The sequence below is a fragment of the Lates calcarifer genome, linkage group LG21 (assembly GCF_001640805.2).
Source record: "Lates calcarifer isolate ASB-BC8 linkage group LG21, TLL_Latcal_v3, whole genome shotgun sequence".
Taxonomy (NCBI): Eukaryota; Metazoa; Chordata; class Actinopteri; family Centropomidae; genus Lates; species Lates calcarifer.
In genome coordinates this window covers 26141604-26168912 of record NC_066853.1, presented here as the reverse complement: position 1 = coordinate 26168912, position 27309 = coordinate 26141604, and the positions used below count along the sequence as shown (strand labels likewise).

At 39.8% G+C, this 27309-nt stretch overlaps 2 protein-coding genes across 4 annotated transcripts in view; both read right to left on the bottom strand.

Annotated features, from left to right (window-relative positions):
• The window catches only part of sgsm2 (small G protein signaling modulator 2), an 82881-nt gene extending 67983 nt beyond the window's left edge, over positions 1–14898 (bottom strand). The window contains 2 exon segments of the mRNA XM_018701354.2: positions 3654–3729; positions 14201–14898. Of these exon segments, the coding sequence (XP_018556870.2) occupies positions 3654–3729; positions 14201–14260 (136 nt within the window). The 5' untranslated portion in view covers positions 14261–14898.
• A 1671-nt stretch (positions 14899–16569) lies between these two features.
• On the bottom strand, positions 16570–27145 carry tnfaip1 (tumor necrosis factor, alpha-induced protein 1 (endothelial)). 3 transcript variants are annotated; one of them, XM_018701428.2, is made up of 7 exons: positions 26949–27145; positions 24705–25060; positions 24371–24540; positions 20669–20752; positions 19417–19469; positions 19054–19249; positions 16570–17597 (listed from the first exon to the last, which is right to left on the bottom strand). In XM_018701428.2, exons 2-7 carry the CDS (start codon positions 24949–24951, stop codon positions 17367–17369), a joined length of 981 nt encoding a protein of 326 aa, XP_018556944.1. In that variant the 5' UTR covers positions 24952–25060; positions 26949–27145; the 3' UTR covers positions 16570–17366. The 3 variants fall into 3 exon arrangements, with proteins under 3 accessions (XP_018556944.1, XP_018556924.1, XP_018556935.1); XM_018701408.2 differs by having other exon boundaries at positions 26953–27145; XM_018701419.2 differs by having other exon boundaries at positions 26957–27145.
• Positions 27146–27309: the final 164 nt, after the last annotated feature.

The following is a 27309-nucleotide window of genomic DNA, read 5'->3' as shown; positions in this document are numbered from 1 at the left end:
ATATAATATACAAATATACTTTTATTATTCAAACAACTTAAAATATTACTAATTAATAAACACCTTAATTGCAGCTGAATTGGATGGGCTTAGAATCACAGTGTATTATATTATAATGAAGGATCAGGGTGCGCTTTCCTGAGGGAAACACTGAAGGTATAACATTTGCAGTGTCGTATTTCTAAAATGCCCAATTCACACTTTACACACACGTAACTGTTTTTGGAAGGATCACTTCTGTGTCACTGTATGTTTAATGGTTTAATACACCTCATTATAAATATTCCCTTTCTTTATTTTATTTTGAACATGTTTCTCCTGTCTTCAATATGGATCAATTGCATTTTATTGCTGGTCTTCTGTATTAACAGACCAACAAATGGTGTTAAAATGACATCCTTCACACTGGGTTATAAAGCCTGAGCTCTATAGCAGCACTGTGAAGGGTGAGAGACCTCGCCTACAAACATTGTATTGAACAACTATAATTACAAGAGTGACTCCACACAGCCATGTTCCCAGGTCAGCCATTATGAGGACATTTCTCCACTACATCTATGGGGTCAGACCAGGTTCTGGTTGTTCTAGAGACAGACATTTGATCTACTGATGTTGATGGATAATGAACTCTGCTCTCACAGCAGCCACTCTTTTATTGCAGTGAACCATGGTGGCCCACAGGGGTCAATTCAATTTACATGGTCCAGTCTGAACATGAGGATGGAAAAAGCTGACTTTTAGAATCTCTGAATTTCAGCATATCTTTGAAAATGAGCTAGCACTAATGGTTCTTATGTCTTTCCAACTATACAGCATGTGCTGGAATATCCTGACCTTGACGTGAATCACCCTGGATTAGTAATATGCGGGGACATCATGTAGCTAATAACCGATTATCCCCACAATAGCACGGATAGCTCAGATCAAAGTATATAAGGTCACGAGTTTAACATCTAACACTGCATGGTTTAGCAAAATAAAACTTTTAGAAAATAAATGTACAACTTTCCTTCAGAATTTACCATTTCACACATCAGGCCTGGAAGCAAAAGCATTTACACACAAATAACAATGAATGACTAACTACACAGCTCAGTCTGCAGCAGTCTCTTCAGGAAACTTCTGAACCTCTGTCTAAAATGTCAGTACAGTTTACCTTAAGTTAGAGACTTAAACAAGCTTAAAAAAGTGTGATAAAACAATAACCATCATACCATACTGTTTACTACTCAAAACTGTACCATACCATACCATACAGGGGTTTTCCATGGTGGATGGGTTAGTCATGATGAGCCATGCTGTGAGCAGGCACAGGTGATTGAGCCGTCACTGTCACCATTCATATTGAAGAATAGCACTGCTAATGGAGCTTTTCTAACTCTCTGATGATAAAGTCATCACATTTGTCTAACACCAGTGTAAAGCTTTTAATGTACACTGAGCAGCCAAAACATTAAAACCACCTGTTTAATATTGTGTAGGTCCACTTTGTGCTGCTAAAACAGCTCTGACCTGTTGGGGCATGGACACAAGACCTCTGTGAGTGTCCTGTGGTGTCTGGACATTGGATCCTCTGAGTCCTGTGGGTTACAGGGTGGGGCCTCCGTGGATCTGGCTTGTTCCAGTGCATCCCACAGATGCTGGATCAGATTGGGATCTGGGGAGTCTGGAAGCCAGGAGGCCACCTTGGGCTCTTTGTCGCAAGACATTTCTGAGCAGTTTTTTTAGAGTGGTGGGAGCATTGTCCTGCTGGGGGAGCCCCCTGCCTTTGGGGAGCGCTGTTGCCGTGGGGGTGGGGGTGGGGTGGTCTACAACAATGTTTAGGTGGGTGGTACGTATCAAAGTAACATCCAGATGAATGAAGGACCCAGGGTTTCTCAGCAGAACACTGTATGTTGTAGGTGTTGAGCAGCAATAAGTCCATCCATCCATTATCTATACTGCTTATCCATTAAGGGTTACGGGGGTGCTGGAACCTATCCCAGCTAACACTGGGCGAGAGGCAGGGTACACCCTGTACAGATCGCCAATCCATCACAGGGCCAACATATACAGACAAACAACCATTTAAGAGCAAGTAAACAGTGAAATAAGGTTGAGATCTGAATGAACAGATATTCATGTAGAGGCTCTCTTTCTCCTCACCACCACAGCCACACAGGTGCAGAAGACTGAGAGGAGACCAAAACAGGTCAGCCATGGTCAGCCCTGCAACTGGGCAGTGGAAACACAACATCACAGCTTGGCTTGGCACGGCTAAAATGGACTGACCTCGGTCAATCAGCCAAAACTGCACCACACCATACCGTATAATGCCACATTCCATCATCAGCTTTGAAATCAGTAACAGACAAGGAGATAGCGCTCTAATGATTAACTAATTTTCCTGGGGAAAAAAAATTATATATATATAAATTATATATGCATAAAATAACCAAATGGGAACATCTGTTTTTGCCCAGTCCAGTGAATTTAAAAGCAAGGTACTGTCACATTGACACAACAATCCTGATATTTAAATTATTTTGTCTCACAGGAGCAGAAATGGCCCATTTCCAATGCCCTGTTCAAAATCACTGGTACTCCTCAGTCAATAGTAATCCTGTGCAAACAGGACTTAATGTAGACTGATCATAAGAGGAGGGCAAAGAAGAAAAAAATCAATAGTGCCAATGTGACTGCAGGCTCAGCAACACATACATGCAGACAGAGACACTGTTTTACACCATTATCTGTTTTACCCATAATATGTAAGACTGACTACAGTAACATAATTTAAGGTGATGAGTCACAATTTGTAGTATGGAATTTTTTTAATATCATCAAATATTCCTGGTCCCAGTGCATTGGGTTTATTATTGCAGTGGTACTAAAATCCAGTAATTCTGTCAAGACCACAAAAAAAACAACCATGTTCTTATGAATTCTGAATGACTGCCAGATGTATTATTTAGGAATGAACATGGCTGAAAAGTGTCCCACATACACAGTCAGAGGGAAAGATGAAGAGATGCAGGTGTAATTATCAGACTGAGTGAGAGGGGCAGTGAGGTGGGTGTCTGTGTACTGTAATAAAATGGGATGTTAAGTTGTTTCTTAATTTAGGCAATAAATTGGATGGTGTCAAAAACATTATTTGGCCTGCCTCTGTTTTTGGAATGAAAATCACTGAAAAGCCTGTATGGATCATAAAGAAATGTACATCTGTAAAAGTATTATGTTCATATTATCACTTAAAGCTGATCTGAGACTCTGGGTCAGTGTTCTGACCAGCGTGGAAGCTGTGACTCACACATTACTGCTCAACCATCCGGTCAGGAAGGGCAACCCCTCTATCTTTGGCCACACACACACACACACACACACACACACACACACACACACACGTCTAGGGCTTAGAAAGCCTGGGTTTTCTACAGTCTGTCTCTGAAATTGGTTTCCATTAGCTCCACTGTGATTATTAACTTTCCATTGATGTAGCAGCATAGTCAGAGGCACAGTGACGTCAAGAAGTGTCCTTGACGGAGAAGCAGCACCAAGTCACCTGCTGAGGAGTTCAACAAGTGTGTGTGTGTGTTCAAGAAAGGAGGAAGGGAAAGAGACAATGTGTGTGTGTGTGTGTGTCCAGAAGGAAGAGAGAAGGGCGTACTTACTGCAGAGAGCAATGATGTGGCTGCTGTCTTCGTGGACAAATTTCTTAGTCACCGCTTCCTCCATAATCTGCTTCACCTGCAAACAAAAGACTCAGAGTTTATTGGTTTGCCTGGAATCAGTGTCATCTTTACCATAGCTGTTGCTGCCATTATTGCTTCTTTTTACAGGAAAAGCTGCACAGTCAGTCGTCATCACCATTACCAGTCACTCTCTGTATCAGTTTTATAGCAGTTATATGAGGATAAGAAATATCAATGGAAATCCTGAAACACAACACAATTCATAAAAAGAGCAGTCATAATCTGCATTGTTTTCCTATTAATGAATGTCCCTTTTGCTCCTCTCTTGGGCAGCGATGTAGAAACTCAGAGAGAAAGTCCAAGGAGACGTCACAGTGTCGCCCACACTGTTTAATTGACAAGTCATTTCTGCAAGTGCAGTGCAAAAACACCACAGCAATTAGCACTTTGCACCAAAGACAGAGATAAAATGCTGAAGACACTGCCAAGCCCACCCCTCTACCAGTACATAGATGCTCCAATGTTCATTACTCCCCACAGCACGAAGGTGTTGGACAAAATGAACAACATACTGATGATGCCAGTCTGTCAGCTGAGATTACAGCTGAGGCTGGTAAAGACTCTTCTGTCTGATAGTGGATTTAAAGTAAAGCACATCAGTGTTCAAACTGGAGAGATGTCATCCTCTGGGGAGTACGAATGTGCTCTGTAAATTTTATGACAAACCACTGATTGGATTTGAATTTTTTTTTTGTGTGTGTACGTGGGGAAGTTTTGGACTGATCAAGGTGCTAGGAGGAAGGGTCAAGAGGACACCAAATCATTGGGATCATCCCCTGGAGAACATGAATATTTTTTTAGATAACAGTGTTGGTGAGGGGGAAATTTTAAACTGAGGTGGCACTAGATGAAAGGTCAGGGGTCATGAAATCATTAGGTTTTATAGGGTCACATCATGAATATGGCAAACTGTAATTGTAATCTTACCAGTGGATGTAGAGATACTGTATTCAAAACCAAAGTGTTGGACACACAGAATAGCATTGGCATATCTCACTGTTTTCCTCAGAAAGCCAGGATTTATCACCATAAATGATGTTTGATTTTAAACCAGGATTGTGGTAATCATAAAATGGCATTTATTCCAAATTTTGGTTGTTATTCTTTCATATGACTATGCGGTAATATTTTAGAAGAACAACAATACCTCTTAAAATACTTTTGATACTTTGCATTCTGAAGGTCCAGCCTTGAACACTGGACACTCTCGTCCCTCCACTCTCCTTTTTTTTTTTATCATGGTGGAAATTCTAAATGAAAATACTCTTATCAGGCTTAATACATCTGAGTGGTTATATGTGATCATATGAGCACCTTTATCATACTGCCATGATGTTATTATTATTATAAACCACAGCATTTTGGCATTTTGTTTGGGTTGTTTGAAACACAACAACACACAGGGCATTTACTAACATCTGTGCTATCGTATCCACTTCATGTACCAGCTGCTGAATGCCTCTGCCACAGATTTGCAAATGGAACCATGCTGCAGTTCTGATTAAAGCACTTGTTCAACCAGCTGCATAGTTTACATTAACAGAATTTGCCATTTTCTTTGTTCACAGCTGCACTGAAGAATATCTTGCCAAAAATGTGAAGTTTAAGCTGTACTGCAATATCCAGGTTGGACTCAGACAAGTGAGACAGTCTCAGACAATCTCAGACCCCAAACATCTGCACCACTGACTTCCAATTAATATCCTGGCATCCTGGAAACATTCAGATGAGTCTTTCTGCTGCTATCTAATGTGTCTCTGGGGAAGAGAGTCTGAGTGAGTTCAACAATGCTGAGTTAGTGTGGTGTTCGCTTGTCTAAGTTTGCTCTCTCTGTAGAATTAATTGTCGTCAGTAATTAATCCAGGACCTGTCTGACACCTCTGCCTTGTTTGGGTGTAATTGATAAACAGGAAGAATTTAATTGCTTGGTTGTATGATAATAAAGCTCTAACTACAGTATCATTCAAACTTTTTCCCTGTATTGTGGAAGTGTGGGAGGTTGTAGAGCTGTCATGTCTTTGACAGAGGGATGGAGCCTCATCATCCTCATCACCAAGATAACATACAGCCCTCATCACTTAAAGCCAGCCAATTAAAGTTTTTTATAAGGGGTGGGCTCAATCACCCATTTTCTACAGCCAGTGAGAGCACTGGCAAATCTGATGACAAATACAGCCAACTGTTTTCTCATAAGGAACAATGGTGTTCACCTTGTTTTTCCAACTTTGAGCTTTCCTCCATTGTCCCTGGGCCATCTGAGAGCACTACATCCTGAGCAAGAACTTTTGGGAGTCAGGTAGGCAGGATTTTTACCCTGGTTCATTAAATGAAATGTAGGTTTGCATGAGTGACAATTTACTGGGAAAAACCCTCACTTTAAAATGCACGAGCTAGAGAATGAATGACAAAGAGGTGATAAGGGTGTTCAAATAGTTCTCTGGAGTCAGTATATAATGAAGAATTGGCAGGAGCAAGGTAATATAACTCAATGAACCGTATCATGTTTGTCTGAGGTTAAAAGGCCAGTCTCTTTTTCAGCTGTAAACTTATTTTTCTCAATATCCATGTGTCTGGCTAGTACAGTTTTTCATCGTCACAAACTGAGCACAATGAATATTACACTATGAAATGTAGAATTTATCAGTATCCTACATTATTAAAATGCAGACACAATGGCACCTTGTTGCACTCATCCAGTTGAACAAGTGCCATTAGTCCACAGATGTGGTCAAACTGGCTTTTTACCATTCCTGTCTAAACATACCTGACACTCACACAAGCCAAGAACTACCTACGAAAAGTTTGATAAGGAAAAACAAGGAAATGGCAGGGAATTTGAAGTTTAAAGTGCATATGAGAGTGAGTCCTTTGTTAACAAATACAGTATTCTATATACAGTAGTTATGTGACTACAGCACATTAAACTAAATAACCCAGCTGTCAAACTACCACACAACGATCAATGTGAAATGCTTCAATCTTAAATTATCTGGAACTAATTGGTTGAAGTTAAAATAAATACAGCAAGAAACCTGAACCCCAACAAATATAAAGGTTTAGAAAATGGGAGATGGACACAGGTTCAGATCCCATACTGAACATCTGCTGGGCAAGCAGACATCCCTCTTAGGTCAGAGTGAGCTCTTTTCATTCTGCCTTTTAATGCTCTCTAACGCAGCCTCTGACTGACTACAACCCACGCAGAGATGTGCAAATTGATCCATATATTTACTTCGAGCTGTAGCTTTACCCAATGAATCACAGTGATATGCAATAGTCAGTGAGAGGGGTCAATACCTTCACCTGGATGAACTGACTGTGAACCTGAATTGATTATGTGTGGGAATGAAGCAGTTTAATTAGTACTGGCTGTCAGGGATTATGGTTTATATTTTGGTATGCTCCTCAGGGCAGGATTAAGATGAATTAGCTTTAAAATATATTTATTAGTGTGTTGTGCACTAAAAGCAGCAGGTAGGGTATTTAAAATTATGTACTTCACTTGAATTAGTATTGTTAGAAGTTAGTTATTGATTATTTAAACATTTTAGGAGGAAGGCCTATTCTGGGTGTGAAAATAATAAAATTTCAAAGTTCCTCTCTTTTGAATAACTGTTATGTACAAAATGCTTCACTGACAGAGCATATTAGAGAAAAATGTATACATTTCCTTGTGTGATGTCACTTGAGTCAGTATGGACTTGAATGCCTTGTCACGGTTATATTGTTTAAACTGTAATTATCAGGTGCAGTGTGGGAAACACCTTTCATGACAGCCTCTGACTTCTTGTTGAAGCTTCATTTAACTTAATTTCTTTTTTTAAAAAAGCTGCAAACTCTCACACACTTTACCTTTTTTTATGTTAATCAGACATTGATCCTCATCAAGACCTCTAGGCTTAACTGTCAGTAACGCTTCCTTTACAACTCAGTGGTCTGACACGCTAAGAGACACAAAGGGACTATGAACCAAAATACAGTGCTCCCCTTTCTGTTCATTGAATCAGGAATCATTTTTAATACGCATCGATTCTGGATTGAATTGTGACAAGAGAATGAGGAATTGAATCATGAGGATGCCAAATGTCAGGAGGCCCCACCCCTATTAACTAGCTAGATAAATTGATTATTTTTATTTATATTTTAGTTTCTTTGGCTGAAGTTTGGCAGGTTTATTTGAGCATGTGAAGGAAAGTACTATGTGATGTATTAATATGCAAAATAATGTGTGCGTACTATTCATTTTGTGAGATGTGGACATGGGTAATTAGTTGTTTTTAATTCTTTTAATTCTTGAAGCAGGGGAAAACAACATGGTGGCAGCCACACACACGTACACATACACACACACACACCTGTGTTTATTTACGTTTAGTAAATGAGGACTTTCACTGACAATTTATCCTGTAGAAAACCAAGCATCTAGTTCCAGGGACAACACTAAAATGACTAAATATACGGTTGCTGGTACGTGTCAAGCAGATGAGTAGAGCTGGCTAACTTTTAAACACTTCTGAGAATTCTGAAGCTAATGGTTTCTGGGAGGAACAGAGAGAAGAGCTCATTAGCCAACTGTCAGTTACATAAGGATACATTTGCTTTTCCCTTCATCTCATGGTCATGACTGGGGCAAACAACAGAACAGCAACAGAGAGGAGGACCGTTTTCCTGAAGCTAATAAGAAGCACACTCTCACTGATAAAGCAAATGCAGATGCAAAATGCAAAAAAGGGAAATAGAGGAAATGTGTAACAGCCTCTTGTTTGTCAAAGCCAGTACTCACAATTTAGTATTATAAGAAATTGTCTACTTGGCTGTGAGGAGTGACTTAATCTGAGCAAGTTCAGACAAAGGTGCACAAGTCTGCAAACTATTACAACATTGAAGCCTCATGCATTGCTTGCACTCCATCTTTAGTCCCCCATTTCTAGTGCTCCATCCCCAAAATTCTTATTTACTTTACAAAATCAGAACCAGAGAATTCAAAGCTACACAATAGTTAATGATTATTTCCACTACTGACTAATCCATTATTTTTTAACACAATCATTTAATCATTTGTCATTGAAAATATGTTAAATTTGTGAAAAATCCCATTTCTGAAATCCTAGGGTGAAATCTTCAAATGTCTTGTTTTGTACAACTTAAGATCCCAAACTTAAAAGATATCCAATGAACAACAGAGAGCATGAGAAGCAGCAAATCCCGGAGTAAGTGGAGTTAGTATCAGATACTACAACCCTGTCATCACTTTCTCTCCAAAAACAGTGTCATACCCTGTGTTGAATCCCATCAAGAAAATAGAGCAGAAATTAACATTTAACCTCAGAGTACAAAATATCAAGTGGATATCAATGCGGTGTAAAGAGCATGCCTGGCCTTTCAAGCTCTAGGAGCAGCAGTCATAAAATAAGACTGTGGCAGGAAAAAAATGATTCTTTGAGGGAGGAGGTGTCAGTCTGAGGGAGAAGTTAGCTCAGCACTCTGCTGTATAATCAAAGAATATTTCTTCAGCGAGGAGGCAGCTTAATGCTGTTTATCTGTGAGTTGCAATATGGCAACCACAGCTCACTGTAGCAAACAAAGGAAAAATTATTAGAAAAATGGAAGCCTATGGCAGCAGCATCGAACACCCTGGTCAGGGTACTGATGTTGACTGGTCCAGAATAGGTTTAGTGAGCTTCGAGTCTACTTTCTACTTCTCAGACCAGCTGTAAAATGGTTGCCTTTGATGTCTGAGGATTTTTTTTTTTCATTTTTGATAAAAACTGACTATAGGGATATAGAATATAGAATATAGGGACAAATGCATTATTAACACAATATACAGAATATACTGATCCATTCCTTGGCACCTTGGCAAAATAACTACCCTGTATGTTTCCAGTTAATTGCTTGTTGCATTCAACAGTTTTTTGCAAGTTTCCGAAAATAAACAATTCAACAATCGTGCCAACTCTATCCAACAATGTGCTGTGTCAAGATGTGAAAGTATGCCTGGTTTGAACTATGCTCTCAAGTGTACAACCAAGTACACCACCATATATGTATTTGCAGAGACCATGGACAGATTATAGAACATTGAGTCTCTGGGCAAAGGCTTTTATAAAGCCCACTCCTCCTACATAGAAGCAAGATCCCCAGACTGAGAGAGTGACAAACAATACAGCTGGGTTGTGTGTGTCTTCTTGTTTTGTGTGTCTTTGTAGTAATTTTATGTCTTCACTATACATCTCTTTGTGGTGGTTTCTGTCTTTTTTTTTTCCTCTTTACAGTCATTTCCTTTTTCTTTGCGGTCATTTTGTGTCTTTTTGTGGTTTGTTTGAGGCTCTGGCTAATTCAAGCCAAGGGTCCTGATTAACCCATCCACAAGACTGTCCAAAAGCATGTTGCAAATTGGAGGAGGATATAATGGCAAGCTGCTCACCCTTCCTCCAAATATGGCCATCCACAGGCGTCTTGTGAAGCACTTAATAGCTGTGATTAGAACAGTGCTACATAAATGAAGTTTTTAATAATATTACTAATAATAATCAGTTAATTACTGAAGACAGAGTATCTTTTAAGTTCAAGCTCTAACGTCATCATCAGAGGTACCACTAGCATCTAATGAAGCCTCTTTAGCTACACTAGCAGCTTGGCTCTAGGGATGGAAATATGGATCAGTCAGTCAACTGATTCATCACTTCAGTTCAGCCTGAAATATCTTGACAACTACTGAACGGATTGCCATGAAATTATCTACACATTCAGGATGGTAAGAGGGTTTCATCTAGAGCCACCATCAGGTCAAAGTTTTAAGTTGTCTAGTAAAATACTTCAACATTTACAGAACAGACTGTGGTTAAATTGTTCCCCACAGGTTTGACTATAATATCCTCAGTGATCCTCTCACTTTTCATTTCACACCATCATCAAATTTTCAGTTTGTCAAAGACCAAGAAAAAAACACAAGAAAAAAAATGTGATGGTGAGAAAACTGCACCTCAGAAGAATAGACTACATCAACAGTCACTGTGTGTAATGTGTCACTGTAAATGCATGTGGATGTACAGATACAGTATTTGCCAAAAGTTGTATTCATCTTTCACAACATTGAACACCTTTGAAAAACAATACGATCCTGTGGATGAATTACTTTGCTACTAGTTTGGCATTTTTCCACTGAGAGTTCTGATGCAAAGCAAAGTCGGTAAAACAACTTTCACTCTATCTTCATATCATATTGCTTATCTTCCCCTCTACCACCATTCTAAATGGGATGGTGATTTTCAGGCATTATGAGACTATCCATCCAACCAGTCAGCTCTACAGACTCTGACACCAGGATCAGAGTGGCCCCCGCTTCTCTCTTAATCATCTGTCATTATCACATTTGTCAGAGAGCTATGGACATAAAACACCTTGTGCACCTCACAACAACACAGAGCTTCGTCTTTTACCCCCTCTCGGGTATGACCGACAGCTCAGCTGTAGTGCACTGAAGTCAAAATGGCTGAGACTCTGGGATTCATAGTGTTAAATAACCTTTGCAGTAAAGAAGAGATATAATAAAAGAAGCATGTCAAAAACAGAGCATGTTAACGAATATGACTACTGTCATATTTTTAAAACTGCAATAAGCAACTTCACTCTTGGCTAGAGAATGTGCTCTAATGCCATTTCTCACTGCTTGCTGGAGAAATTGTATGACTGGCAGCCATACTTTTCTTTGGGGAAATATTTTGATTCTCAGTACATGAGAATGGCAAGCTGTTGCCTGCTGCAAGTTTTTCTAGAAAAACAGACGTTGCAGTATTTTTGAGAACAGAAGGTTTGTCAAGTCTGTTGGATTTGTGCTTATCTTTGGGTTGCTGCTGTAACCATCTCCTAAACAGAGCATCTCTGTTCATGGTAGAAGGTAAATACAGAAAGGCACTTTTTGTTTCAGTACAAGAGACCACCTGCCTCACTGCTGTGATATTAATCGCCAACTGATGCAATTTAACTTCTTCGGGAGCTGCTAAAGCTTTCAGTTGCCAAGCAATACTGAGATAGCTGCGAGCTGCTTAAAGAGACAGGGAGCATTAAACCAGGAGCTGGAGGGCTTTGTTCAAACCAGTGTCTCTCATTCTGGTTTGCTGTGCTTTAAAATGTCAGAGGGTATTAACTAGAACGTCATGGATGAACTGTGATCAATCACTAAATATCGGGAACCATTTAATTACAGAAAACATGTGAAATATTTAAAGTCAATCATTTAAAAGAGATCTTACAAAACGCCCCCCTGACAAAGACAGTAGTTTTATTTAAATGTTTGCAAGCAGCAAACAAAGAATTTATGCTATGGGATTATAGTCATAATGGCCACAGGTGTGTTTGAAGATGCAGCTCCAAGCGTCAACACACAGCTTCCAGTGGCCCAGTGACCCAAGAATGTAATGTTCCTCTTTATTTCCCTGATGGTCGGTGTTTGGCTCCCCCCGCCTGAGGACATCCTGACAACTGAAGCTATTTTCAGCCTTACAGACGTTGTGATGATTCAATTATTTAAGACCCAAACCTGTGGGCGACTGTGGGATGGCCAGAGGAAGACAGAAAAGTATTTAGCCTAGATATTCACACTGGCTCCTTGCACTGAAGCGTGCGCTCTGCAGATGGACATCAAAATGTGCTACAACTGAACAGGACAGAAAACTTAACACAAACTTCAGGCTGCTTCAAATACTTTGATAATCCAACAAATAGTGGGCATCTCATTATAAACCAGTCCCTGATCTGTTCCAGTGAGTAACAGGGCTGTAGTGCTTGAGTCTTGAGACATTTTCCAGATTATCTCAGACTTGTCTCTGTATTCTTGTGGGTGTTTTGACTCTGATGTGTTTAAGTCTTGTGGGTAATTTGACACAGACATGTTGCTGTCTCACTTGTGTTTTGACTCCAACTTGTCTTGGTGTTGTGGTGTATTTTAACTCGGACTTGTCTCAGTCTAGGGGGTGCTTTCAACTACATCTGTCTTGGCGTCATGGGCAATATGACTGAACTGTCTCAATGTAGTGCATCAGTTCGACTTGACTCCCTTTTGGACTCAGTCTTGACTTGGACTTGTTGCTGACTTAAGTGGTGTTGGCTACTATCCTGGTAAACAATCAAAATCAAATCAGTGCCAGTAGGTTGCCTGCCAATGGACTGCATTTGCCAGTTATAAAAAGGGTCTAACACTCTTTGTGTGAATTTTCCAAGCAACATAAAGGCTCCAAAAACCATCATGCAGATGGATCAGTTAAAGAACAGCAAACTTATTTATACTGTCAAGAGAATATGGCAAACAGACAGATAGCATCGACCTGAAGATGCAGATGCCACAGGCTGAACAAGAGCTGCATCACTGACTGTAAAAAGCACATCTGATATCATTCACTGCTTTCAGTTTATTCTGTGAATAAAGACATGAATGAGGACTAATGAGATATCATTCGGTAAAGATGATGCTCAGATGGCATTTTAGCTTGATATTTTTAGCTTGACCTTTCTTCTCCATTCTACTGATGGAAACTACGAGCTCACATTTACACTCACTCAGACTGAAGTATAGGCAGAGAGCCACACCTCGCCACATTCAGTGACACAATCAGCTGCTCCTGATTTACAGTGACATTTAGGTGCACGAAAATCTTTCTAGTTGTAGCTTTCTGTGAAGGCTGCTTAAGGATTACAGTGTGAGTGGGTAGGGAGGTTAAAGGAGTAATGACTTACTCCTCACTGGAGAGATGTGAGACTTTATCATAAGGAACAAAAAGCATGTAGCTGTTTGAGTTGTGGGTGTTAGTGCTGCTGGTGGAGACAGCAGACCGTAATATAACCTGTACTGAGAAGATGCCTTACCACAACACTTCAGAATGAGGGTTTAAGTGTTTGTGTCAGCAGGGCTAGATTATTAATGGATGATTAGTGCTCATGACAAAACAGTAGTCTGAAATATATTAAGAGTGTTACATTACACAAATTTGACGATATGAGATGACACAAAATACATTTTACATAAGACGTGGATAATTGGAATTATGATATTGTACTGAGGGAATATTGTACATGCATTGCATAAATGTTACAGCACGTTAAAAACACGTTACAGAGGTCCACAAGTGAATGCATATAATATCATTATACTGTAAATGATGCAACTAAAGAAATCAAGCCTGCACAAAGGAAACAGACACGTTAACGTTATAAAAACTGGGAGCAGGAACAATTTAGCTTTAGGTTCATTTAGTCAGCACCTGTTCGGTAAACTTGTGTTATCAAACTGAGCAGAATTCAGTCCAACGCAACATGGAAACACTGTAATATACCCGCGAAAAGCAACCTATATATCAATGCAACACGTCCGAGCATACTGTGGTGATTCGGAAGTAAATAATGACAGAAAATAACACAGTAAAAATGTAAATGTGAGGCTCGACGGGCCGTCGAACAGCAGCGCCTACCTCTCGTTTGACGTTCCACAATAATTTCTCTTTGTATTCTTCCTCCGTGGAGCCCTCCATGTCTGTCTGTCTGTCTGTCTGTCTGTCTGTCTGTGGTGTGCACGACACAGGTCTGTCTCTCCGGCTCTCTCAGTCCGCTCTCCCCGGCCCTTCAGAACCTCGGTCCTTTTTATTCCTTGTTTCCTTCTTCCTCAGCTCAGCTGGACTCTGACGCAGCCGAGCAGCTTGGCGACGACGTCACAGGATCCGCCTTCCTCACTATACTGATCAATGGAGGAGGAAAGAAATCACTGGAGCTCACAGCCTCCCAGCATCCAGCCCCGCCCCAACCTGCAGCCCGCAGCCTCTCAGCATCCAACACACCAACCTGTGGAGCGTCCGAGTTATTTTTAGCGTCTTCTTTCTTTTCCTGGGCAGGAGAGAGTTATAGCAGGGGGCTGCGTGGAATGCTGGCAGATGAGTTTGGAGAGGTTTGGGTTTGTCTTTGTCTTTGTCTGTTATCTTGTGCAGACTGCTCTCCAATATATAGATACGGGATTCCACTGAAGGGAACATGTGATGCGTTTAATGAGCTCATTAAAATGCAGCTTGGCACAGTAGCACCAGCATACACACGCAGCAAGAGACTGCAGCTGACCGAAAACGCGTCTAAAAATAGTCCTCTCTGAAGAACATGTTGACCATAATCATCACTGATGCCAGGCTGGCGTGCTGCAAAATAAATGACGTCACAGCAACGTGATATAGAGTAACTTCCTCTGTCTGAGTCCCCATCATAAAACCTCCTGCTTGTGCCTCCATGTGGGCTGAGGGTGCACCTGCAACCGTCACAAGTCACGTCATCTGCAAACCAGCATTTTATCAGGTCTTTGTGCTCCATGATAAATTTCAACTGATTTGATTCCCACATTGTCAACTCAAGAAGAGTCCTGTAGTAAATGTGCTGAAACTGCACCTCCTGATTCTTTTAGATGAATTGACAACTTAAACAGCTGTTCAGGTAGAGGTGAGCAGGTCAAGCTTGTTTAATTTGAATATATTTTATAGGTTGTTCTCAAGAAAAAAGCTGAGTCAGGTCTGAAAAATAGAAATATGTTAATGTGGTGCTGTTTTATTTGCTTTCCTGTCCAGTTAATCATCACCAACCTGTAGATTCAGTCCAGATTTAATCCACTCTTGACCCTAGACAGTAGTTAGTCTGCTGCTGTAGGTTGGCTGTATAAACTTTGTATTTCCATATGTTGTCTATATTAAAAAATCAAAGTGTTTCCAGTTGGATTGCAAAAAACATCTCTTAGTCTCTTACTCAGAATATGTTATCAGGTTTTTGGATTTTTTAAAATTCAGGTATTGCTGGACATTTGAATGAAGATGGCAGCACAGTGATGCAGTGGTTGGTTCACCCAGGGCTTTTCTATGTGGGATCTCTCAAGGTACTCTGGCTTCCTTCTCACAGTCCAAAGACATGCAGGTTAACTGGTGACTCTAAATTGCACATAGTAGTGAATGGTTGTTTGTCTATATATGCCAGCCCTGTGATAGACTGGTGATTTGTTCAGGGTGTACCCCACCTCTCACCCAATGTCAGCTGGACTCCAGCCCTCTCCCTCTGCAACCCTTAACAGATAAGTAGTATGAATAATGGATGGATGGATGGATTTGAATGATGATGTGGTGAAATTAATTAGATTCAGTTATAATCCTAAAGATTTTTATAAAATCAAATTCAATTTTTAAAGACTTTTATGACAGGTATTTTTAAAGAGCAATGGAACTCAGTGTATTTAAATTATGGATCTTTTATATTCTTTCATTGTAAGTGGCATTATCCACAGTTCACACACTGGGTTTCCGTTGCCTTTACACAGACGAGGGATGTCGCAGGAAATGAGGCATGCATGTAATCAAGTGTAATTTGATCTCATTGATAACAGCCATGCTGTTTACTGTTCACTCTCTTTACACCATAATGAGAGCTGTATTAAGTTATTGCTAATGCAATTTCCTACTGCTGCTGTTTCACATTAAAAGCTTTCAACAAGCAAAACACAGGATAGCTTATATTGTGAAGAAGCCACAGCAAACACAATGTATACGCCACCGTCCTTAGAGTTGACCATGATAGTTAATCTAAACAAGACCACAGTCGTTTTTCTGGAATTTTTCATCGATGGGTCACTTTGAAATATTGCAGGGTGTTAAAGGCAGTGAGTGTTTAGGAAGAGCTGTAGGCGACAGGCTGCACACCCATAACTACCCAGCAAGGTAATCAATTTTACTATCACCTGCTTTTGTGTAGAAAACTACCCCCACAGTGTGCGACATGAATGAAGATCCCTGTTGCTAACGACATGATGGAAAAAGGCAGATTATAGGGTGACTGCTTTATTAAAACAAGGGAAGTTTGTTTGATTGCACTGTAAACTGATATACCAGTTGCTCCTCTGTTGTATTTCTGACAAAGCAGCTGCTCAGTGAGTGTTTCTGACTCCAGACATCACTGGTTCTCTGAAGTGAGCTGTACATCAGAGCATTACTTTTGTCTCCTGATAGTTGAGTTCAAACTGCCTACTAAAAACTAAGCATAGACAAATAGTAGTTGAATAACAAGAACGTTTATCTTAACAACTGGAAAAGGGCATTATGGTAAACTGCATTAAAATGTGTTAGAGGCAATTTTGGTACAACTAAAACAGGTTCATCTTTGGCAAACAAAAGGCTGTTGTAAATGTTATAAATGCAAATATGAAAAATACAATCTATAAATATGAAACATGCTCTCCTGCTGAATCAGAGTGTAAGTGCCTTGATTGGAATAATATTTCATCTAAGAAATAGTGCATATTAGTGATTTTTTCTCCACTACTAAACTAAATTGAATAAAAAAAACCCTAGAGTTCTCCAGATGTTTGAAGTAGCTGCTTTGAATCCTCTGATAAAAATTCTTAATTATGAGCAGACAACACCACAACAATCTAGAGTAAAAAGTTAGATGTAATTACGTCAAGCTCATAATTTTGACTTCTTTTAGAAAGTGGTGGAAACACTAAGATAATACAAATGTCAGAATAGGAACATATGGTATGAGCACTGACATACTTCATGTTTGAATGTTCATCATCAATGTGAAAAGCTAAAATCAGTCCAGCAGATTGGGCTCTCAGTCTCAGTGTCCCAGCGGCCGGTCGTCATACGTGCTGTACCTCTTCACGTGGATTCGACGAACACGCTCACGAAGCTCGGCTCCCCCGGGCCCCTCCTCTTCCTCACTGTGAGAGCCACAGTTGTTATAGCTTCTGCGAGTGGCCTCCAGCAGAGAGTTGTCAGGCAGTGGCATTGTCTCATACAGCAAGGTGTTCAGAGTCTCCTCATAGATACGAGCTTCAGGAAACTCCACCTGAGACAGAAAGACACAGTTACTATTTCTACACTGTGAATGAGTGTATTAAATATATGTGACAATTGACAATGTACAAAATTATATGTACCAAGCAAAACAGTTGGTGGCACAAAAAAATGCAGTGCAGTTACTAACGGACATAAATACAGGAATTGTGAATTTCCCTTGCGAATTAATGAAGTATCTATCTAATCTAATCTAAAAAAATATTCCACCCACACTGTCTGTAAGTACTGGTTTAGTATCAGTCGGAGCAGATGACAAAGGATCCAGCTTCCAGTAGACCTTCAGCTTCTTTTGGTTTGGTTGTGTCTTGTAATACTTGGTCAGTCCAGTTTCCTCCTTGTTTAGACAGATCTCAGTACTTAGACCATAGTGCTTGCCATCTCCCTCTGACATGTGATTAAATGTAACTTTATCCTTTCTACTGATTTTAAACTGTGGAATTTATTACACAGTGCCTGGTTTATAACTGTGGGTATATATTTAATTGTATGAATTCCCTTTGTCATAAACATTTAGGAGGCAGTGTTATGTCTGTAATTATAGTAAGACACTATTTATTCCATAAGTAAGATTCAGGCTGATTCAAATCTTAAACATTGACATCCTTTTATAACTTTATACATCCTTTTGAACTTTAAGTTCTCATCAGCTGCTAGCTCACCAGCACATTCCCAAACACAGAGCATGTTGTGATGCACACCATAACACTACTGTAACAATGCCAGTACATGTCAGGGGACTAAACTCTGAATGTTCTGATGCCAGACAGGAATTATTATCAACACTTACAGAAATCCAAAACAGCATTAAAAACTAGAATATTTCACAGTGCAGTTCACAATGGTGTTCACACAATTTTATTGTGCACACATTTTATTGTGCAAAATTTCTTCTACAAACATGTGGCCATGCTGCCTGAATGCAATCAGGCTCTTTAACATTCTTTTTTAAAATACTGCTGCTGTTCTCAACAAGACCACTCTGTGCATCAATATCATATGGGCTCTGTATTGACCACTTATAGTTTATTGTGAGAGTGTAGCGGGAGATGAGACTATTCCACACACAGACACTTTCAATGTGACTTATAAACTGAAATTTGCACACAGTTTTCTAAATCTGATCATTTTTTGGTGTATGTAGAATTCTGTAACTGTCTTTATTATACCAACTGGCTTGCAAATTGGGGTACCTGGGAAGCTTATTCTGTATATACGATAAGATCTGTTTCAGTGTTGAATTGCTGAAGAGGGCACCTTTGTGCTGAAAAGCCAATGGAATGAAGTCTAAAGTCTGTGTTATCTATATACATGTCAAAGAAATGAGAATTGGAGAAGTGTAGCTGAGGAAACCAAGTTTCAAGACATTCTCCCCACCACCAAAGCTCATACAAACCAGATTTCTCCTTTTTCTTTTCAAAAACAACACTCACTTCCCACACGCTCACCTTGGTCTGTTTCTTCTCTGTGGCATAGACAATGGAGGTGCAGCACACCTCAGCCAGTTTGCGCCCCTGACCATAAAAGGACCAGCAGCAGATCTCATCTCCGATCACGTCTTTGATGAAAAGGACGCGGCCATTGAAGCTGAGAGACAGCCGGTCAAACAGCTCAATGTTCTTCAACAGGTTGTCGTCTGAGTTACTGTGAAGGAGAAGTGCTTCATCATTTACTCCACTATGGCCTGTGGTTTGTTAGACTTTATTAACTCAGAAGGAAAAAAACAGTATTTACCTCACTGAATACTTTGAAGAGGGAAAAAAATCAATTATCTTTAATTTATGATAGAATCAGTGGGAAGGCTTTCTCACCTGGTGTAGGAGTACTTGTTATTGCTTCTGTTGTACACAAGCTTCACCACAGGCTAACAGAGAAAAAAAAATCAATATCAGGATTACATTGCTTTAATATCAAAATATGCCAGCTATGAATTAACTTCAGCAGGCATTATTCATTTGGTTGGAGAACATTGTGTACTACTTTTGCAAATGAGACAGTTCAGGTTTTGATTTTTAATTAATTTGCAAAAAATTCTAAAAACATGTTTTAATTTTGTCAATGTGGATTATAGACCCGTTTCATGTTTGTAAACAGTATGATGTTTTTTGTGGGTGGAACTTAGCTGGAGGCAAAACATCTCCCTACACACATTAGCTAACACTAATGAGCAACTTTATTTTTGGCAATGGCTGAAGAAAATCTTATCTGAACATGCACATGCACATGTCATTCACTCTCCACAACCACAAGTGTTACCTGTGAAAGTAAACATTAACCAGAGGGACCAGACCAGCCGACCCGGACATGTTAACTCGATGGATGGATGACCTGACCAGATTACTTCCAGTGGAATGACCAGACATTTACACCTCCCTGGTTGAGAAACCAAGTGTGTATACTAAAGATAAACTGAGGGCATGTAAATATTCACAACTGTGTCCCGAATGGTCATGTGTAAGATGAAACAATTCTCTGACTGAATATGAGAAGGTCTTTTTTAGGATGATATTACCATTAGTGTGCTTCGCCTGTCTGTGAGCATGTACATGCGTGTGGCTTAAACTGGCACCCAACAACACAGCGACATGATATTTAGCCAATGTTTGCCTCCAGTATTTCCTCTGTTTTGCCTCCAACTAACACCATGATGCAATCAAAATGTTGGCACTACAAGGGTCTGTTGAGTGTAGACTGATGGGCAAAAATGGCAGTTTTATCAATTTAACATTAAATCTATGAGACAATAAGCAAAAAATGAAGAGGACTGAAAGCTTTCTGAAGTTGTTGTAACTGCATTCCCATGCAAGATAAAAATGTTATCTTTATCTTGGAATAGCTGTTACATGAAATCATGGTACACAGTTTTGTCCTATGTTATCTTTTAATTTTCAATATCAAATTTCCAGAAAAGACTAATGACAGCATTCTGATCCTGTTTTTGTCACTGCAAAGTAGGACCGGAGGAATTTTGGGAACTGCTGTTAATACTTTATACAATATTTTCAGGGTCACTAATTCCAAATCTTAACAATGATCCAAGTCTAGTGACTGCTCCATATTTACCTTGGTAGAAGACTGGATGAGCCTCTCCTCTTCCTTACTGGAGGTGACCACAGGTATAACACACAGGGGCTGCTCTTGATTGCCCTGTCAATCAGAAATCAACATACAAGTTAAATGGTGTTATTAGTGGTTATACTGTCTTTAATACTCAGTGTCTTTAAGCTAGGTACAACATTTTATTATTTATTCTTTAATTGTCATTACTGTTATTACTATTATTGTTATTTTTTGATACCACTTTACATTTTCACATGGAATCTTAATTATATCATGTTCTCCTGTCCCTATTCTAGATACCCTCTCTCCCCCTTACTCTACCTTTCACCCTCTTTCTCACTTTCTCAAACCAACCCATCGAGGCAGATTGGTACCCACCCTAATTATGGTTCTACTCAAGGTTTCTGACTTCCAAAGGGAGGTTTTTCCTTGCCACTGTCACCTAGTGCTTGCTCAGGGTGGGAATTGTTGGGTCTCTCTTCATAAATCAAATAACACAGACCTGAGACTGTAAACACATTTTTATCATTATTCTTGTTTAGAACACAGGAAAATATTACTAACTAGTATTAACTAGTTGGAGCCAATCCCAGTCTATCACAGAGCTGACATGTATGGACAAAAAAAACATTCACACTCACATTCACACCAGGCATTTTAGAGTCACCAATTAACCCAATCTTTAGACTGTGGGAGGAAACCAGAGTACCCAGACGTAAACCATGCAGAAAAGCTCTGGGCAAACCTGGAACCTAACCACTACACCACTGGGCAACCCCTTCAACTGACAATATAAAATTCAAAATTAAGGGGATCCTTCAATTATTATTTGAATTATCCATCCATCATCTATATTGCTTTTCCTTAAGGGTCACGGGGGGCTAGAGCCAATCCCAGCTGACAATGGGTGAGAGGCGGGATGCACCCTGGACACCCTCTATTGCATCAACATCAAAATTAAATCTCTGTCATGTTTCATGAGCAGCTATCCTTCTCTGACCATGGTGCATCCACCTCCCAATCATGCTGCTTTATACCATACAATGTAAGAAAAATCATGCCTTTCCTGTCTCAGTACACCACCCAACTCTTGGTACGGGCCATGGTAATCTCTTGCCTTGACTACTGCAATTCCCTTCAGGCAGACCTCCCTTCATGGATGGTAAAATCCTAACAAATGGTCAGGATGTGGCAGATAACTTCTGTTGTGAATTGGCACTAGATGAATAAAAAATGACTTGATTTGACAGTGTGCCTGGTCTTTGATCAGCCTAAAAGGTCACATGTCATTCTGCTATTCATTGACCTACCCATGGCCATCAGAATCAAATTCAAGTCACTAATGCTGCCTACAAAGAGACTTCTGAGTCTGCACCATCTAGTTAAACTCATCATAAAGGATTATACTCCTTCCACAGTGGCTGTGTTCCTCCAAGGATTGTGGTCTGGCATTACCATCTGTGCAAAAGGCCTCCTCCACTCCCCTGAGAGCCATTTTTAAACAGCAGGTCCCCAGAGTACCCCAGTTCAAGAGCAATAAGAGTAAAAAAAAAAAAAACTCCTTTGTTCCCTATGCAATAAACTTGCTAAATTTGCGCATGTAAACTTATTTTTAGCAAAATTATTTTTAAAGATTGTTGTGTTCTTTCTGCACCTTGTACTCAAGCTATTTTAGGTGATATTTATGTATTTACTTTTTATTTTATTTACTTATACTTTTACTTTCTGTACTGTGCAGTTGTCTTTCACTGTTGAAAACCAAGTTTCCCATCTGGGATAAATAAAGAACTGAACTGAACTGAACTTACTTACTACTTACTGCAAAGCCTTCTATTCCAATGAAGCTTTAGTGCTGTCCCTCACTTGTAAGTCACTTTGGATAACAGCTTCTGCCAAATGACTAAATGAGTAATACATGAGTAAACTGGGGTCAAGACCTTACAATATCATAGAGAAAAACAGTTCCTACCATGAGGAAGCACTTGGGGATAGTGGAAAGGGAAAACTCTCTTTTAAATAAACTTCTGACAAAACTGAAACAGGATGGGCAGCCGTCTGCCTTCACCGTCTGGGTTGAGAGGAGTTTTTATAATGGTAAAAGTTATAGTAATATTATGGAACAGAGTCTTAAAGGGACTAGGCAGATTTATAGATAATTATAGCAGCTAGCTGTTAACATGTGAATAACAAATTTGGTTACATCTCTATTACACACTACATATGTGGTACACACGTATCACTGAAAATGTACAAGCTCTTACATCTCTACATGAATGCATGTAGATAAGCTTCCACAGAGAAAGCAGTGACATGATCAGACACCATAGAGGGATGAAGGCTTTAACAGTCCCACATGTTTTGCAGCATTCCTGGCAGCATCTATTTGTGATGAGGTACTAAACCGTCATTTTTACATTTTGTTGTGTTATTCATTTAGCACATGAAATGTTTAGTATGTTAGGAGGTGTTTGTTGTGTGTGGATACAGTTTATGCAACACAAGAACATAAGAAACTCCCGTACAGTGTCCTTTGCCCAGCATTTTACAGTATATGTAATGAACCTCAGAGGAGGTAGGTTGTGTGCTGTTCATTCATACACTACTGCATATGATAATGAATGAATGACAGCCGTTGGCCTTACAATTCAAGTACTTGCTGCCTTGCATTCCTGTGGAAACCAAAGGATGTGTAAACGTTGGCATTCCAGCAGACATTCCTGTGAACATCTGTCAGCATGATGCATACCCAGTGACACTTGTCTTGCACAGATGGTGCAGCAAACCACCATGATGGAGACATATATACTGCAGTCCACAGGCAGTAATAATAAATTAATAATTGGATTAGTGCTAATAATTATATCAAAGACATAGGAAAGTGCATACATGGTATGCAGTAATCTGATGTTTCCTGTCCTCGAGTTTATGTGATTTCTTTGATAGTTAACTTTTTATTTGCACTATATCACTTATTAAACAGCATTAAATAAGACTCAATACACCTCCTTGGCAGAAGTCTGCACTCTAGTGAGCACATTTTCTAGGAATGGAAATAATTACTGATTCATATTTGGGAATTATGTAATTATGTTATCTATCACATTTGCTAACCTGTCACTCTTTCTTTTCTTTTAGCTGGTCAGCATGTCTGTTGTACCTTTCACAGAGCGACTTTGTGATGTCCGTGGGCCCTGACTGCCAGCTTTGTGAGAAGAATAAAGCAATACAACACACACAGCCCCGCTGCTGCACATGGACATGGTCACTCATGGGAAATAGGGACAAACAGGTCATTCTTGGAGTACCTATACTAATAAAATAGGGCATAGTACCATTTTTAACAGCAGGGTATTGCGATACCGTACTTTAATGTTTAATAAGCGTGATTACCTTAAATGTATCCTCTCCTATTTAATGTAGGATGTGTTGCAAGTCTGTTCTGGTAGTGATTATATAGGCCTCATAATCCAGAATTAGAAAAAATACCAGATGTTAAACATGACAAAGAAAAATAATCTGATATCAAAGGGGTTTTAAACCCAGTGGGTCATACTACCTCAAATTTGTATTTGAATATTTGTCACTGACCAGGCTGAATTCATTTTGTATTATTTTGAGATAAAAAATAACTACTGCTGAACACCTCAACTACTGGATCCTCTTTTCTCCATATCTCAGATATCTGTCAGCGTGGGTATGACTGACCTGCAGGGTGTTTTGACAAAGCTCTATCAGGCCCTGGATGAGGTAATACTTTGCCTCGGCCAGGAGCTCCTGGACAGCCTGACGGCCTTTGGGTAAGGTTACTGTGCCATCACGCAGGTAGCACAGAATGCTGCCAAAGTGTTTCCCACTGCGGTCAATCAGGATCCAACCTGCACACCAACAACAGACCATGTTAAGAAAGCAATGTCATGTGTAATAAAATATTAAAACAGCAATAATAGTTTCAGTGCTGTCCTTGACAGATTTACTGCAGAGTTTAGTCACCATCTATACACAACAGCCAATGAATGTCTGCAGTTCAGAAATGGCTTACCCTCTTTATCAGTGAACACTTCCTTCTTTCCGCTGAACATGGCTTTCAGCATGGAGTTCTGCCTGGTCAGTATTTGCAGTGTGGTGTAAAACAGGGTCCCGCCAACATTAAGCCGGACATACTTGTTGCCCAGGCCAACTGCTCCTCGATAACTGCAGGTCTTGGTCTTGGGACATGCCAGATGAGGGGCTGGAGAGGTGGAGTCAGACTGGGTATGATGCTGGGGCAGACAGCTGTCTCCAGACATGTCCTTTTGGAGGTAGATGACCACCCTGCAGACAGAGGTCCGAAGGTCCCCCGCCGTGATGACAGCTACTGATGAGGCCTCCACAACCTCTCCCTGCTACAGATCATTCCTGACAATAGAATAGATTTATTTCAAACATGTAGTCTCTCTATGTGTCTCTCCCTCCCTATGTACAGTGCATTTGGAAAGTATTCAGACCCTTTCACTTTTTCTGTGTCTCAACACGATCCTGTCTCTGAGCTCTACAGGTGTTTTCTTCCATGGCTCTAATATGCATTGTCAGCTGTGACAGGTGTGTGTCTTTCCAAACCATGTCCAATTAATTCATTTTACCACAGGTGGACTCCAATCAAGGTGTAGAAAAATCTCAAAGATGATCTGCAGAAATGTGAGGAACCTGAGTTAAATTTCAGTATGTATGTGTGTGTAAGTGAAAACATGCAACCAAAAAATAAATGTCAAGTATACACAAAAAAGTTTCATCAAACAATATAAATAGGAATTACATGTCTAAAGGCTGTATTAAGAAGTATAGTACTAATGTGATCTTACCTCTTGTAATCAATGAACTGAATGCTTTTCATGAATATTCCATCTATCCACTCTGTTAATTCTCTTTACGCAAAAGATACAACACTATCAGCAGCAAACTTCTCATTCTTTAGACAAACATGGCCCCTCTCTCATCCCTGTGCTTAAAAAGAATATTTTTTTGTAAATCTTAACTGTTTGACATTTTACTATTTTTGAGTTCTACATCAAAACCACTCCATAAAGTCACTTTGCAAATTGAAATGCACATACATACATGAAAATCTGAAAATTGGCTATGGAGTTACACAAGAAAAGTCAATGTTGGGCAACACTGTTTGACTGGTAAAGCAGGACATCCAGTGGCTGAGGCGTGTATCACAGTACAGAGTGGAAATCACCTACCCTACTATCATATTTTTCTTAGTTCCCCTTCCCTATAAATCTAAAGTGACCGGGCAGGAAAATAAAGTGGTACGGACGGGGCACATATCAATGAGTAAACGGACAATTTCTGACTAAATCTACATCGGCAGACAGCGCAATTACATTAACTAAGATTAGCAAAAGTGAGGCTATGGCTCAGTAAAATAGAATACTGCTAACGTTATGTGTGGCAGCAACAAAACCTTAAAATATATAGCTAACCTATGTGCAGCGACGCTAACTAACAGACCATAGGGTTTTACCTTAACATAACTGCTTGCTAGTTGGTTACAGTTATCTGACTAGTAGTGTTTAACGTTAAAATACACGCCGAGTCTTGACACAGAGATCGGCCATGGCTAGGGGAGCAGTAGCGTTAGCTTACTAACTTAACAAATCAGCAAGCTAACTTGCTCTTACTTGTCAAACTGGCAGATAACTTAGTTAACTAACTATTACTGAGTGATCAGAAAGTTGTGGGTTAACTCAGATGTCCTGTTCGGTCGTATACAGAAATGTTAATGACTGGACCCCCTTTCAAAACTTGTCCTTTTTAACATTTGTTGGTAAATGCCCTAATATTGTACAAGGCTGATTTAGTAACTGCAAAATAGTTATAGTCTTCGGGTCAGTCCGTCTAGTTGACATTCCATCTCTCAGTGCTTAATTGCAACAAAATATTACTGTAATGCTACATTCGCTTTGGGCGACTGTGTTACCACTACTTCTTACGTAGGTGTGTTTTGCTAGTGCTAGCTAATGCTGAGCGGAGTGGCCAAACTTACATGTCAGATAACTAGACAAACTAGTCGATCCTTTAAGTTGAAAATGTGCTAAAATGTAGGAGAGGCGTTTGCACTTAACTCACAACGAATTGGTTATTACGTAAAATTACATTTAGAATAGCTTGTAAGTCCACAAAAATAAGTATACAAAAATCACTTTAAATTGCTAGATTTCCCAGTGGGCTGTCTAATGTTACCGTCTTTACCAACATTCAGCATTGAGCAACATGCGTCATTTTACGAACTGACAATTACCTACCGACCTCTCCGTGCTGTCTTCACCTGTTGTCAGGAAACCAGACACCGAATGGCTAATTATACTTTCCTTTATCGTCGTGATATACATCCACAACAGTATCAATACAAGAGTAGTAAAAAAAAAAAAAGTATGAGAAGTTGAACGCTTCTCCTCCTCCTTCTTCTCCTAATTTCACCACAGGCTATCCGTTTGGAAGCGTTGTGCTGCCCCCTACAGGCGCATACAGGCGCATGGACTGTTCCAAAGACCTGTTCCAGGCTGCACTTGTATCCAGATTCCTCTTAACAGGTCCTTATGTATGCAGCTACTTTTTTCACAAGAGATGAAAAAAGGGGGGAAAATTATTTAACCTCAAAG

Coding starts and splice junctions, on each gene's coding strand:
- tnfaip1 (XM_018701428.2), bottom strand. CDS start 24,951: ATGTCTGGAGACAGCTGTCTGCCCCAGCATCATACCCAGTCTGACTCC. Junction 20,753..24,370: donor TTTGTCAAAACACCCTGCAG/GTCAGTCATACC, acceptor TCTGATTGACAG/GGCAATCAAGAGCAGCCCCT. Junction 19,470..20,668: donor TCATCCAGTCTTCTACCAAG/GTAAATATGGAG, acceptor TTTCTCTGTTAG/CCTGTGGTGAAGCTTGTGTA.